This window comes from Canis lupus, chromosome X, assembly GCF_003254725.2.
Source record: "Canis lupus dingo isolate Sandy chromosome X, ASM325472v2, whole genome shotgun sequence".
NCBI lineage: Eukaryota > Metazoa > Chordata > Mammalia > Carnivora > Canidae > Canis > Canis lupus.
The window spans coordinates 102003960-102019198 of record NC_064281.1 but is presented as its reverse complement, the minus strand read 5'-3'; the positions used below and the strand labels follow the sequence as shown (position 1 = coordinate 102019198).

The 15239-nt window shown below is 41.6% G+C and overlaps 1 protein-coding gene across 1 annotated transcript; it reads right to left on the bottom strand.

Moving 5' to 3' along the window:
• Positions 1 to 1820: 1820 nt before the first annotated feature.
• Positions 1821 to 15239, bottom strand: RBMX2 (RNA binding motif protein X-linked 2). Its single transcript, XM_025431309.3, has 6 exons — positions 15107 to 15239; positions 14796 to 14911; positions 13483 to 13534; positions 7182 to 7311; positions 5421 to 5598; positions 1821 to 4961 (listed from the first exon to the last, which is right to left on the bottom strand). Exons 1-6 carry the CDS (start codon positions 15109 to 15111, stop codon positions 4417 to 4419), a joined length of 1026 nt encoding a protein of 341 aa, XP_025287094.1. The 5' UTR covers positions 15112 to 15239; the 3' UTR covers positions 1821 to 4416.

Here is a 15239-nt window from a genome sequence, read left to right as displayed (position 1 = left end):
AGCCCCTCTTCTGGTTACTAAACTGCTAATTAGGATTAAATCCCAGCATAACCTGGCCACATTAGTCCTGAGTCTAATTAAGAGAAGAAAGTCTACACCAAAGAACTGCAAGAATTAGCTGATGGATACTGACAGGAATCAAGGAAGCCCTGGGGTTAGATTTCAAGAGTGCTGTATCAACAGGGGCAGAAAAGCAAAAATTCAAACTTGGGAGCACATTCTCAGAATACAGATTTAATCCCCTGGCAAGGGCCCACAGGGGATATGAAGTCTCTACTAAGGTGGTTCTTAGAGGCCTGGAGAAAGCAATGGTTACCACTGAGCAACATAGGAATGTCTGAGCTGTCCTGACAAATGGCAAAAGGAATGGAAAAGCAGAGGGTAGCGGACACACTGCAGTGGAGAGATTGCATGAGGTCAAAAACCACATTACAGAGTAGTGTTCCATGAGGGGAGGCAGCAGACACCTCATTTACCAAGGCCATCAGGAAGGCAGTGGCCAAAGGGGCATCAGCATCACTACATTCAGAGGTGACCTCCTCTGTAGGTCAGGGATGGCAGTAAGAGACCATCACAGAACTGGGCACCAATAGAGAACAGGTAGAGGCACAACCTACCAAGAGCCAGGAGGCCACAAATACCAAAACCAACCACAAGGCCTGAGGGACAGCCAAGGAAGTTTACCTACAGGGAGTTGCAGAGATGGCAAATGGACTGTATCCCTAGGAATGATACAGATGGAAAGCCAGCAAGGGTATCAAGATCTACAAGCTGAAAAAGAGAACAGTGGAGGAGCAGAGGTTTGAGGTTTCTCCAATGAAAAGTCCTAATTTCTTGCTCAGTTTCCAGACCTGGAAGAGGTAACTGGGTCCCTAAAAGGAAGAACAATGACATATATGCCCCAGGACCTCCCCTAATGGGACCTATAGTCACTTATATCAGTGTCTGTACACTGGGGAGACAGCCAGACACTCAAGGAATACTGGACTCAAGATCAAAGTTAACATTGATACCTAGACACCTGAAGCATGATCATGGCCCTAAATAGGGGGCTGGGGGCTCCAGGGCTGAGTAATCACTGAAGTCTTGGCCTCAAACAAGACTCACAGGGGGCCTGCAGATTGACCTAGTGGTCATTTCCCACTCCTCAAGTATGTAACTGGAATTGAGTTGGTACTTAAAGAGTATTCCCCACAGGGGTCCCTGGCTTGTAGGGCAGGAGCTGTCACAGTGAGGAAAGTCAAGTGGAAACCTCTAAAACTGTTCTCCTCCACCTTGGACAAGAATACATTGACTGGTTACTTATCTGTATCAACTTGGCTCAGGCTATAGTACCCAACTAGTCAATCAAACAACAATATAGGTGTTGCTATGCAAGTATTTCATAGATGTGATTAACATCTACCATCAGTTGATTTTCAAGAGATTATCCTTGATAATCAGGGTGGGCCTTATCTAATCAGTTGAAGAACCTAATAGCAAAACTATGATTTCCCTGAAGAAATTCTGCCTATGGACTGCAGTATCAGCTACTGCCCAAGCGTTTCCAGCCTGCTGTCCCGCCCTATAAATTTCAGATTTGCCTAACCAGTCCACACAACTGTATAATTCAATTCCTTGCCATACACATACACACATACACACACAGGCATACCTCAGAGCTATTGGGGGTTTAGTTCCAGACCACAATAAAGCAAGTATCACAATAAAGCAAGTCACATGTATCTTTTCATTTCCCAGTGCATATAAATTTATGTTTACACTATAGTTTACTAAGTATGTAATAGCATTGTATGTAAAAAAAAAACAATGAACATATCTTAATTTAAAAATACTTTATTGCTAAAAAAATGCTAACCAATATCTGAGCTTTCAGTAAATCATAACCATCAATCACAGATCACCGTAACAAATGTAATAATAATGAAAAAGTTTGAAATGTTGTGATTATCAAAATCTGACAGAGAAACGAAGAAAATGCTGTTGGAAAATGACAGAGACTTGTTTCACACAGGGTTGCCACAAACCCTTACTTTGAAAAACAAAAAACAAAAAAACAAAACAAAAACAACCACAGTTTATCTGTGAAACACAATTAAGCAAAGCATAATAAAATGAGGTATGCCTGCATGTTTTCTCATTAGGAATTGGCTTACAGCAAGATATACATATCCTACTGGTTATTTTCCCGGTAAAACCCTAATTGATACATAAATCAAAACAATATTACATCTCAGTGGAGCCAGAGTAAATCAGTGCTACTATTAAAAACCTAGAAGATGCAAAGAATGGTAGCCCCTCTATCTTTGCACCTCTAGCCAAATGGGGGTCCCTGTATGTATGACCAGCTGAGGCAGAAAACAGCTTGAGCTTGGTTTTTATGTGGGTTCGTTCAGTATGTGGGCACATAGTGATGATGAATGGTATCTGCCTTACTGCCACATTCAGGGGTGGAGAAGGAAACATCTTCCAATGAATGGGATCTAACGTAGTACACCTGACTTGGTGTAAAAGAAGAGGCATAATGTGAGACTCTTAATTGGGTATACACAGACTCCTGGGCAGTGGCCAGTGGCCTGGCCATCCAGTTGAGAGACTGGAAGGACAAGAGGTAAAAATCAGAGACAAGGAGGTATGGTGTAAAAACTGTGGACTGACATGTGAGAGATAAGGCAAAGTGTGAATACTTTTGTATCACATGCTAACATTCATCAGAGCATCCACCACAGAAGAAGCACTAAACTGCCAGGCAGACAAAATGACTGAGGTGCATAGGCCTTTTGTCAGTGGCTACTACACAACTGGGATGATGGACACATAAAGAGAGTGCCATGGCCCAAGAGCAAGGACTTCTGCTTACCAAAGCTGATCTAGTGGGAATCTTCTGACAGGTGCTTTGGCTCCCATTTTATTGGTCTTGCTCAAACATTCTCACAACTCCATAGCAGTTTAAGCCTTTTTCCTACCCAACCTTCCTTCTTGCTTTCCCTCTTCTCCAGAGGTTAGACTTCTATCAGAGTCGGACTGCTTTTCCGGACTTCTCCAGCCTCCTTTCCCATTTTCTTTCATGGGCATTTTCTCCTAAAAACAAAATCTCTTGCACATCTAATCTTGGACCCAAACTAACATACCAAGTAAACTAATTAAATGTGTTCACTATTAAAGCTCTGTTCCTTTGTTTTGAAGGGTCAGAAGTGCAAGCTTAGTAATTCAGCAGCGGTGTTATGGTCCTGCAAACTAATTCCTACCTAACTCAATAAGGGACTGACTGAAAAACTAAAAGGACAAGGTTCTCAAAATGAGAAAAAAAAAAAAAAACCTGCCAAGGCGACCAGAGAGATACGCAATGAAGCTGACAAAGTGTTCCCATCTCAGCAAGAACAGCTACTTGAAAAGGAAATGACCCAAAAGTGGCCTGGCCTGTCTGAAATGTGGAAACAGCTGGCTAGCCAAAAGGTAGAAACAATCCAAATGTCCATCCACCAAGGAATGGATAAACAAAATGTGGTCTATCCATGCCATGGATAGCCATAAAAAGGAACAAAGTACTGATCCATGCCGCAATAATGGATGAACCTCAAAAATATACTAAGTGAAAGACACCAGACACAAAAGGCCATATATTGTACAATTCCACTTGCATAAAATGTGCAGAATGGGTAGTTCCAATAGGAATGAAAAGCAGATTGGTGGCTGACAGAGACGAGGAGGGGGGAATGGAGAGTAACTGCTTAATGGGCACAGTGTTTCATTCTGGAGTGATGGAAATGTTTTAGAACTACACAGGAGTGGTGGTTTTACAACACTGTGAAGATACCAAAGGCCACTGGATTGTTCCCTTTGAAATGGTTAATCTGATGTTATGTGAATTTCACCTCGATCAAAATAAATAAATAAATAAATAAATAGTGAGGCGGTGCATGGACATTGAAAAACAGATGTTTAAAAATTTTTTTAAAGGAGGGCAGGGGGCAGAGAGAGGGGGCTGGTGTTAAGAATCACTATCCCCTTCCCATCAAGCTGTCCAGATCTAGTTAAACCACACTCCTCTATTCTATGGCTGTACCTGCCAACTGGCTTGCCACCTAAACATCTAGCACAAAGACTAGAATCCCTAGATTGCCTGGTATTTCCCCTTTCCTGGCAATTATGTCATAAACTGGGGTCGTAAATTCAAGGGCCATATTTACGAAACCAAATTTAAGTCCTGAGCATGTTCCCAGGAACAATGGATTTTGTCAAAAGTATAGGATATGTGGCTGTTAAGACTACAGCTCTCGATGACTCTCATACTCAAGGGATTGGAAGAATTTAGCCCAGAGATTTACCTCACAGTAAAAGTGTAATTGAGTATGACTGCATTTTCAAGATCAAGTCCATTTCCAGTACTAGTAGACTGTCAAACAGGCCACAGCTTCAGTGGTGCCTGCGGTCACTGGGGTTGGAGGAGTCCCGGTCACGCGAGTGCCGGGCCCTCTTACGCCTGTGCGATCTCTCTCGGCTCCTGCTTCTACCTCTCCGGCTATGCCCCTCAGAACGCCCATTGTGCCGGCTGGAATGCCTGTCTGAGCTTCGGCCTCTGGCTCTGTCTCTGTCTCTGTCTCTCTCTCTTTCTCTCTGTCTCTCTCTCTCTCTGTTCTTTTCTTCTCTTTCCTCCCTCCTGCTTGAGGACCTACGTTCGTGCCTGGGCTTCTCCTTCCTCGGCTCCCTCTCTCTGTCCTCTGCTCTGCTGCGGCAGGTGGTCTTGACCTCGGGAGAGCTGTGGTGGTGCTTGCGCACCTCTCTGGGTTCTGACTTCTGACCCCTCTCTGGGTTCTTGGTGCTGTGCTTTTTAGAGCCAGGGTCATCCTTTTCCTTTTCCATCTGGTTTCTGGGGGATGAAGAGGAGACTGGATGCTCTGTCTGTACTTCCTGGTCAGTGTTCTCTTTGTCTTTCTTTCTTCTCTTTTTCTCCTTTTTGTCTGGAGGGAAAAAGGGGCACAACCAATAAGGAAAGGAAGAGGGGGAAGGGGGGAGGGTATGCCAAAGGAAAGCACTACTGGTAGCATTGGGAAGCACTCATAATCTATACTTCCAGAAAAGCATCTGTGAGAAGTCAACTTTGACAACTGTCCCCCTTGACAGGTCAAGTCACTGGATAAGGCAATCCTCATCCCCAAATTACCTTTCTAAAGACCCGACCTCCAAATACAGTCACATTCTAAGGTCTCGAGGGATTAGGACTCCAACATATGAACTGGGAAACAGAATTCAGCCCATGATATTAGTCTTCCACTGATACCTCTCCTTTCCCAATTACTATACGGTTCCCCACACCCTTCCTTTTCACACCTAATAACTGATTACCAATTCTCAGTGAATACTAGGAGGAGCAAACACTAAGACTACCCAGAATCTTCTCTCAGGTCTTAGTGCTTTACCTTTTTTGTATTTTTTTGGGGGTTTGTCATCTTCGGAACCCTCGGATGAACTCACGGAGGGGGTGTGAGCCCCACAGCCCTTCTCTTGGAGCTCTTTGGTCACATCATCCATTTCTTCTGAGTCCTTAGGAGCCCGATAGTTAGACACATGATCCACTCGGATAGTTCTTCCTTTGATCTAAGACAGACAGGCAATGCTTCAGCAGAGAGGGCCCTACTTCTGAACTATTTGAACCCAGCTGCAGAAAGCCATGGTTCAAACCACACCCTAGAAAGCCATGGTTCAAACTACACCCTTTACCTTCCTGCTAATTCTATTTCTGGGGAAATATCTAAGCCAGACCTGCCCAACTGGTATGTCACAGCACATATACCTAGATAATAATCTGCCCAGCCCCTCCCTGGGGCAATCAGGTAGGCAGCTGGAGTCCCTGAGGCAACTCTACCAGGCAGCCTCCTCAGTTTACCCCAGGGTGCCACACAATAACCTTCAGGTTCTACATATGCAATTAAATGAAAAAATGCTCAGCAGTACTGCCCCAAAGCACAAGCAGCAGGGAAAACTAAGAATTTACATGCATAAACAATGAATTACCCTCAATCACATTAATTTGCAGTAAAACATACCATGGCCTGGCAGTTAGAAAGAACTCCTGAAGCGAGTGCAGCACTACAGCTGTTTTCTTGATACAGCAATTAGGATGAGGTCAAGGCAGACCAATATTTGGGAAAGGGGAAGGAATTTGTTTTCCTAAGCCCTCACGCCTTGCTCTACCCCCACCATACTGGAACAACTGTCTCACACTTATTTTTGCTGTGGATCACAACTCTCTGGGTGAACAACAAAAAATTAGCCCCTCACTTAAAAATAGTCAGGCAGATACAGACCTATTCTATAGGAAAAAATCATCCAAAAGCTTATGTCTGGCTTTTATTGTTCCTATACAAGAACAGAGTTTCATTCTTACCTTTAAGCCTGAACTTAAAGGTCATCTTTCCTATTCCCCTTTTGAAAACATTTTAGAAAATCCCCCTTTCATGGAGATTTTCAGCTGTTCCATACTGCTGCAATCAGTGACAAATTCTCCAAGTCCAAAGTCACCCCCAAACCTATAAAAAATGCTTATCTAACTGCAGTGCTTTTCCTAAATAAGCAGAGGAACCAGGGAGAGCATAGACAAGCCAGACTTGTCTACCACCTTCTCTGGCCAAGAGTGTTCTGAGAGGGAACAGACAAGGGAAAACTTCAGAATGAGTTACTTTTGTAGAATTTGTCATCAGACTTCATCTAGAGAATTTCCAAGGCCCAGTAATGCTAAGTCAGTGGAGACATAGGACAGACACACAGAGCTATGTCTTAGAGGATGAAGCCATAAGAGAGCGCCAAATCCTCTGACACAGCATAGCATGGAAGAGCAGTATTTGCTAGTCTTTTTACTGCCCAATACATCAGAGATGAGAGTAGGGTGTGAGAATGGAAAGGTGAGAAACCAGGGGCTTGGTTGGGGGTGAGGGACATGATACCTATGTTCCTGGGAAGATGAACATGAGGAAAAGGAACAAGTGTCAGCAGGGTCATAAGCCAATGAAATTATTTCCTGGGATCATTTCCTGGTCAGTATGTCCCCACACCTCTACAACCCTCAACACATCCAGGTGACCAGTACTGTCCTTGAACTTGGGGCAATCAGGTGGGAAATTAAATCGAACTCTTACATACAGGAAAAGTCCAGCCAGATCCTGCTTAGTGAACACACTCACCTTGATTCCATTAAAATTGTCAACAGCCAAAATTGTGCTCCTCTGGTCTTCATAGCAAAGGAAACAGAATCCTTTGGATTTCCCAGTCTTCTTGTCCCGCACCAGATTAATGTTAACAATCTCCCCATATCTATTTATTTTATAAAAGAGTAAGACACCATTGATTTAAAATGCAAAAACTTTCAGATTGAATGACAAAACAATTCAAATAATATAATCTATACAAGAGATACATCTAGGAAAAGATGACATAAAGTTAAAAATAAAAATTAGACAAGGACAGAGCAGGAACACCCAATTACAAAATGAGTGGTAATATTAAGATCGAAGATGAATTCAAGGCCAAAAAAAAAAAATAGTTCCCCTTAAGCAGGACTAAGAGAGCTCTTTTACACTTAAAAAGGTCCTAATAGGATCCCTGGGTGGCGCAGCGGTTTGGCGCCTGCCTTTGGCCCAGGGCATGATCCTGGAGACCCGGGATCGAGTCCCACGTCAGGCTCCCGGTGCATGGAGCCTGCTTCTCCCTCTGCCTTGTCTCTGCCTCTCTCTCTCTCTCTGTGACTATCATAAATAAATAAAAATTTAAAAAAAAATTGTTAAAAAGGTCCTAATATATTACAAAAATATGTCATGAAACTTTATACATAAGTTCACAAGTCAAAAATTTTAACTTAAGAAACTCTTAGAAATTCCAAGAGAAACTAATAACAAAAGTTATATTTTAGCATACCACTTTAAGTTTATAACACATAAAGCTGACAAAAATAAGGTCAGAGGAATTAATATCAATATATAATTATAACATTAATATAAACTATAATATAACAATTATGTTGTTAAATATTAATGTCAAACTAGTGGATATATATATCTGAATCTTACAAAAATAGTACCATTTCAATAATCCATGAAACATGTATTAAAATGGACTATAGAATAAACTTCAATCACCTCCAAAAACAGAACATGTTCTCCAATCACAATGCTATACAGCTGGAAATAATATTTTAAATAAAAAATACCCTACAAGCTAGAACTTGAAGCCTATTCTCCTAACAACTGGATGAAAGAGAAATTGAAATAAAGAAAAAAAAATCAATGGTAGACTATTTAAAAAATAACACAAATGAGAATATATACCAAAACTTACAAGATGCAGCTAAAACTACGCTCGGGAAAATCTGCAACCTTAAAGAATTTTACTGTTAAAAAGGTAGAATAGGAGGCACATAGGTGACTCAGTCAGTCAAGCATTTGCCTTCAGCTCAGCTCATGATCCCAGGCTCCTGGGATCAAGTCCTGTGTTGGGCTCCCAGCTCTGCAGGGAGTCCGTTTCTCCCTCTGCCCTTCCCCTCTACTCAAGATATCGCTCTCTCGCTCGCTCATTAAATAAATAAAATATTTAAAAATAAAATAAAAAGGCAGAATGAATATAAAAGAAAATAAATCTAAGGAAAGCAGATGGGAGTTAATAAAGATAAAAGCAGAAATTAAATAGAAAATAGAAAAAAAATCTACCTTATTCCTTATACAAAGTTAAATTCCAGATAAGTTAAAGATTCATAAATTAAAAGGTAGAGTCATAAAAATAAAACAAGAATTGGTGGATACTTAATAACACAATCATACACATACATCTGGGCCAGATATCTTGCATCTTACCTAACAAAATACAGGTTTCCCCCGCTACCTAAAGGTTCACTTTATGCCACTTTGCTTTTACAAAACACGTACTTAGTACCTGTTTTCACTAACGGGAAGAAAGGTGAAGAGGATTTTTGCTTTTATGATTATGGTAACTGCTTCACCACTTCACGCATTTTTAGCTTAGTAAGCTTTCGTAGAACAGTCTACCTTCAGGGAACAGGGGAAATCTGTACTGGAGCGGATTCAGCTAAGGTCAGCAACTATTTCACACTGTTTAGTACAGGAGGTATAGGCCAATGCAATTAGGAGAAAACATGCAAAAAATGAAAAAAAACTAAAACTATCTCTATTTGAAGATTATATATAATACTCTGGATAGAAAACCCAAGCAAATCAATCATGAACAATAATAAAAACAAACAGTATAATAATTCAGTAAGGTAACAGGATATAAAGTCAAAAAAATAAAACTCCTTACAAATAAACAATAATCAGAAGATATGTAATCAAAGAAAACCCCCCCAAAAAAGAAAAACCCCATTTGAATTAGCAACAAAAAGATAAAATACTTAGAAATAAAGTTAACAATAAACAATGTACAAAGTCTACATAGAGAAAACTTTTTAAAACTGAAAGACACACACATAGATTTAGACAAATATAAAAACATCTCTTGTTTTTGGATAGGATGACTCAACATCATATAGGTAGCAACATCCTCCCCCAAGTTAATACTTAAATGTAATATAGTACAAGTTGTGTTTTATTTTCCTGGAGCTGGATAATTCTGAAGTTCTTGTGGGAAAATGAGCATGTAAGAATAGATAGAAAATTTTCAAAAAAGAACAATGAGGGAGCGCAACTCTCCTAGATATTAAACATACTAAAAAATTATATGATTAGTTAATGTGGTACTAGCACATGAAGAGACAGACAGACCAAAAGAACACAATAGAAAGCCAAGAAAGAGACTCAAGTATACATGGAAAAATTAGTAATATAAGTGTGACATCCCAATTTGCTGGGGGGAAATATGGACTTTTTTATAAATGTGGGAACTGGATACCCATTGAAAAGAAACCTGAAATTGGATCCATGTCTCACACTATACATAAGAATAACTCTAAATGGATCAGATTTCAATGCATAAAATTGAAACCATACAAGTACTAGAAGAGAGGACATATTTCTCCCTACCTACCCATCTATCTAATTATGACCCAAAATTCAGAAGCAATAAAAAAAAGACTGATAAATTTGGCCATATAAAACACCAGAGCATGAGACTGTAAAGAATCAGCACAAAGGAGTTTTTGGGGAGATGGAATTGTTCTTCATCCTAATTGTGGGGGTGACTACACAAATCTATGCACATATTAAAGCTCACAGGACTGAGATACCTGGGTGGCTCAGTGGCTGAGCATCTGCCTTCAGCTCAGAGCATAATCCCAGGGTCCTGGGATGGAGTCCCATATCAGGCTCCCCTTGGGGAGCCTGCTTCTCCCTCTGCCTACATCTCTGCCTCTCTCTCTTTCTCTCTCTCTCTCTCTCATAAATAAATGAAATGTATTTTTTAAAAAAAAAAAGCTCACAGGACTCTACACCCCCTAAAAAAGTCAATTTTAGGGCAGCCCGGGTGGCTCAGCAGTTTAGTGCCACCTTCAGCCCAGGGCCTGATCCTGGAGACCCAGGATCGAGTCCCATGTCGAGCTCCCTGCATGGAGCCTGCTTCTCCCTCTGCATGTATCTCTGCCTGCCTCTCTCTCTCTCTCTCTCTCATAAATAAATAAAAATCTTTTTTAAAAAGTCAATTTTACCATATAATTTAAACACATAAATGAATAAAAAATTTAAGTTTTGCACAGAAAAATATCAGAACAAAGTCAAAAGACAAATGACAAAATAGGAGAAAATATTAACAACTCATATCACAGATAAAGGACCAGAAAGCAATTTTTTTCCTTTTGCTATAAAGATCATCTGGACAACTGGTGAAGTCAAATAAAGTCCACAAATTAGATAATAATATTGTATCAGTGTTAACTTCCTGAATTTGATAACCATATTGAAGTTAAACAAGAGAATGCCCTTATTTGGGGGGAAAAATACATATTGAAGAATTTAGGGATAAATGAGCAACATGTCTGCAACTCTCAAATGGTTCAGAAAAAATAATAGGTATACATGGGGAGAAATAATGACAAAGCAAATGTGGTAAAATGTTAACATCTGGGGACTCTAAGCGAAGGGGAAAGAGGTATTCTTCATATCACTTTACATAACTTTCCTATTTTAAGCCTGAAATAATCTCAAAATAAAAAGTAAAAGAAAAAATATAAGAACACGTTTATTTTTTTATAAAAGATTTTATTTATATATTTATGGGGGGGGAGGCAGAGACACAGGCAGAGGGAGAAACAGGCTCCATGAGGGAGCCTGATGCGGGACTCGATCCCGAGACTCCAGAATCACACCCTGGGCTCACGGCAGGAGCTAAACCGCTGAGCCACCCAGGGATCCCCCCAAGAACACATTTAAACAGACTCCTACAGACCAAATTGGGACAACTGGAGCATGAAGAAATAATGATGGCAATGTAGTATAACACATCAAATTAAGTAAAGTAAGTCCACAGTAAACAACACATGACAAAGTGGCATAACAGAATTAAAACCATTAAGAGCTTTTGTAAAATCGGGATCCCTGGGTGGCGCAGCGGTTTGGCGCCTGCCTTTGGCCCAGGGCGTGATCCTGGAGACCCGGGATCGAATCCCATATCAGGCTCCCGATGCATGGAGCCTGCTTCTCCCTCTGCCTGTGTCTCTGCCTCTCTCTCTCTCTCTCTCTGACTATCATAAGTAAATAAATAAAAATTAAAAAAAAAGAAAAAAAAAAAAGAGCTTTTGTAAAATCACTAAGAAAATGAGGAACACACCAATAGAAGAAAACAAGCAAAGGACACGAAAAGACATCTTAAAAACAAGAAATAAAAAAACAAGAAATAATGGCATGTACATCTATTAAAAGACGTTCTAACTGACGATTAAATAAAGGCAAAGTAAAATCATAATGAGAAACCATACAAGTATCTTAAAAATAACCACTGCCAATTAGGATTCCAAAAAAAAAATGGGGATTCTAGTTACAGTAGAAACTGGTACAAACTTCTCAGAGAGCAATTTGGCCATATTCATAAAACATCTGAAAAATGCTAACATATTGACCTAGTAATTTCACTATGTAAAGTATCAGGAATGCATACAAAGGATATATATTCTACAATGTATAGTGTAATACAATTTATAACAGCAAAATATTAGACTACCCAACATTTAAAAAAATGGTTAAAAAAAGATGATAAAGAAATACACCAAAATGTTAAGTTTTTCCTTAAAGTACGTTCTATTTTCTTCTTTATGCTTTTCCTTTTTGTCAAATGTTCTATAATGATTATACATTACCTTGATAATCAGAAAACAAAACATTTCTTGAAAACCACTGTTACCAATGGCAAAGACAATCTTCATGGAGAGCAAGGTGTACAGCCAGAATAGAGAATTAGAATAAGCAAACACACTAGCTGATCATCACTCAACGCAAATAAGACAAAAACAGCCCCTATGAAGGCTGGACCAGACAGAGGTATCATAAGGGGTGGAAACTACAGGCTGCACCTGCTGTAAACTTCCAGCTGCCCAGAAGTCAGAGAAAGCAGCCTCTGTCTCTCTTGGGCGCTAAGCCAGAGTGGGCTGCCGAAGCCCTCTCTCATGGCCCTCTCATGGGTACTGCCCAATTTCTTTTCCATGGCCCTCTCCTCCATAAGCTGCTCCACCACTCAGCCACGGTCCTCTTCCTATTGGACGGCCCCACCATCCCCTGACATGGCAATGTCTCCGCCACAGTGTGCTGGCAGTGTTTACTTCCCCAAATCCTTCTGCCACAGTCCTCTGCCCTCAGGGTCCCTAAGGCCCCATGGACTGTCTAACCACTCTGTGTAGCTCTGGGTTGTGCCCAGCCCCTCTCCCACCAGCCGCCACCACCAGTGCAAGATGCTCTCCCACCCAATGCTGCTGCTTTCATCTATGGGCAGAATGAAGAATATAAGGTTCACCTATTCATCCTTGTTCCTCATCAGCCCATAATTCTCAGCTTCTGGGTAAAGAGACCGGTTCTGCTTACTAATCTTATACCCATCTAGAAACAAGAAAACTGCCTAAACTTTTTGCTTTTTCTCCCATTCCTCTGTGCTTTGCCCTAATCCCACAACACCACACAGGTGTAGGCCAGAAGGGCCCTGTGATCATGGATTACCCTTGGGTTTGCAGGAGCCCAAGGAGTCCAACATGGTAGTTTCCTGTGAGTAAGTCTATTCTGGTGTAGGCACAGGCTGAACAAGCCTCACTTAAAAAGCAATAAAAATAGACCAGAATCCCCAAGACAGCCTCCTAAATCATCTAACTTCTTGGATTTTCCATATTGGGAGCTCTATAACCATGTCCTGGGGCTGATCTAGACTAGAGCAGAAGCTCCAGCCCTCCCCATGCAGGGAGCCCAGTCAGACTAGAATAAAACAAATAGACTTTGTGAGGCCACAAAATGTATTAAGCAAGCATAATTTGATGACCCAGAAGGCAGGAAATGAAAAAGGACTTACTGTGAGAACACACAGATAATGTCCCCTTCAGTCAGTTCATAAGGAAGCCCTCCTAGGAGAGAAAACCACATTTCAGTTCCACAAACATTTACCAAGCATCTCCTCCATACCATGCACTAGGCCCAGCAATGTGGGTGCAAAGAAGAGTAAGCCACAGGGCCTGCCCTCAAAGAACTCACAGTCTGACGATTTAACAGAATCATATATAAGGTGCGGCACTAGTGCAGCAAAAGGAGTGATTAACTTTGTGGAAAGGTCAGTGTCATCACTAACCAAATACTCCCCACACCCAAAACCTTGCAAAGCAGACAGTTTGCAGCATAAAACTCTGTTTCCACAAACATATCTTGAACTCACCTGCTCTTTTTTTTAAGATTTTATTTATTTATTCATGAGAGACACAGAAAGCGAGGCAGAGACATAGGCTGAGGGAGAAATGGGAGCCTGATGCAGGACTCAATACCAGGACTCCAAAATCACAACCTGAGCCAAAGGCAGACGCTCAACCACTGATCCACCCAGGTGCCCGGAACTCACAAACTCACAGCTAAGATTACAGCAAAATCAGTTTAAATATGAAAATATTACCCCACCTCACATAGACTAAGGAATCTTTGGTTGTCTATAGACAACTGTTCAGCATTTCATAGGAAATAAATTCCCCTGCAAATCTTTCGTTCCTCATCTGTAAAATGGGGATATTAGTACTTATTTCACAGAACTGTTGTAAGAATTAAATAAAACAATGGACATAAAGTGCTTAGCACAATATCTGGTGCAATAACTTCTTTGCCCAAACTTTCATATTATTGGATGCGACACAAGTGAATACAGAGATGACAATATGGCCACGGACAGAAGGCAGAAGTTAAGTAAATGAGGAAAATGAATTCTGAGGGAAGGAGAAAGGGCGGGGGGGGGGGGCGCTAGCAGTAATACAAGATGGTGGTTAAGATCATCAGTTCTAGAATCCCATAGTTCTGGTTGTTCCACTTATTACCCATGTGACTTTAAGGAAGTCCATTAACCTCCTCAGCTATGTAACAGGGGGGCGCGGTATGATAACAGTCTCTGAAACCAAGTGGCAAGGACCACAGTGAACGGCAAAGGTAACTATTATGGTCACTGACTTGGCAGGAGGAGCAAACTAGAAATGGAAGAGAAAAGAGATACAGAAAACGGATTTACGGGGCAGCCAGAAGAAAGAAATCTAAGTGCGTGATGAACGTCAGAAGGAAGGAAAGGCGGGAATGCTGAAAGGTTAGGAAGCGCACCAGGAGAGAATGAGCAGTGCAGAAAGATGTGACTCTCACCCAGGAAGATCCAGGCGCTGTCCTTGTACTCAGAGTGCCAGGACACCTTATCTGCCACCCCAAGCTGGACCTCACGCTCATTCAGCTCGTTGATCAGCTTCACTTTAGTTAAAGGGCTGCAGAGAGAGGCGGAAAAGCGGCCGTTAAGTGCGGCCTGGCCAGAGGTAAGGGAGAGCAGAACTAGAGGGCTAGTTCTCCAGTCTCCGCGCCTCTCCCACCCCTCGGCCCCGCAGGCTCTCTACCACCCCAGCCCCGGTGGGCAACTTCCCGCGGCCGGTCCCTACTTCTTAAGAGGTAAACTGAGGCCTTACTTCATCTCCTCAGGTTCGCGCTCAGCACGGAGACGTTAACTTCCGGGTGAGTCTGTGTCGCGCGTGCGCAGCGCCGATGCCGTGCGCCCATTGGACTCCGCGGAGTTCGCGCTGCGCCACGCCGGAAAGACGG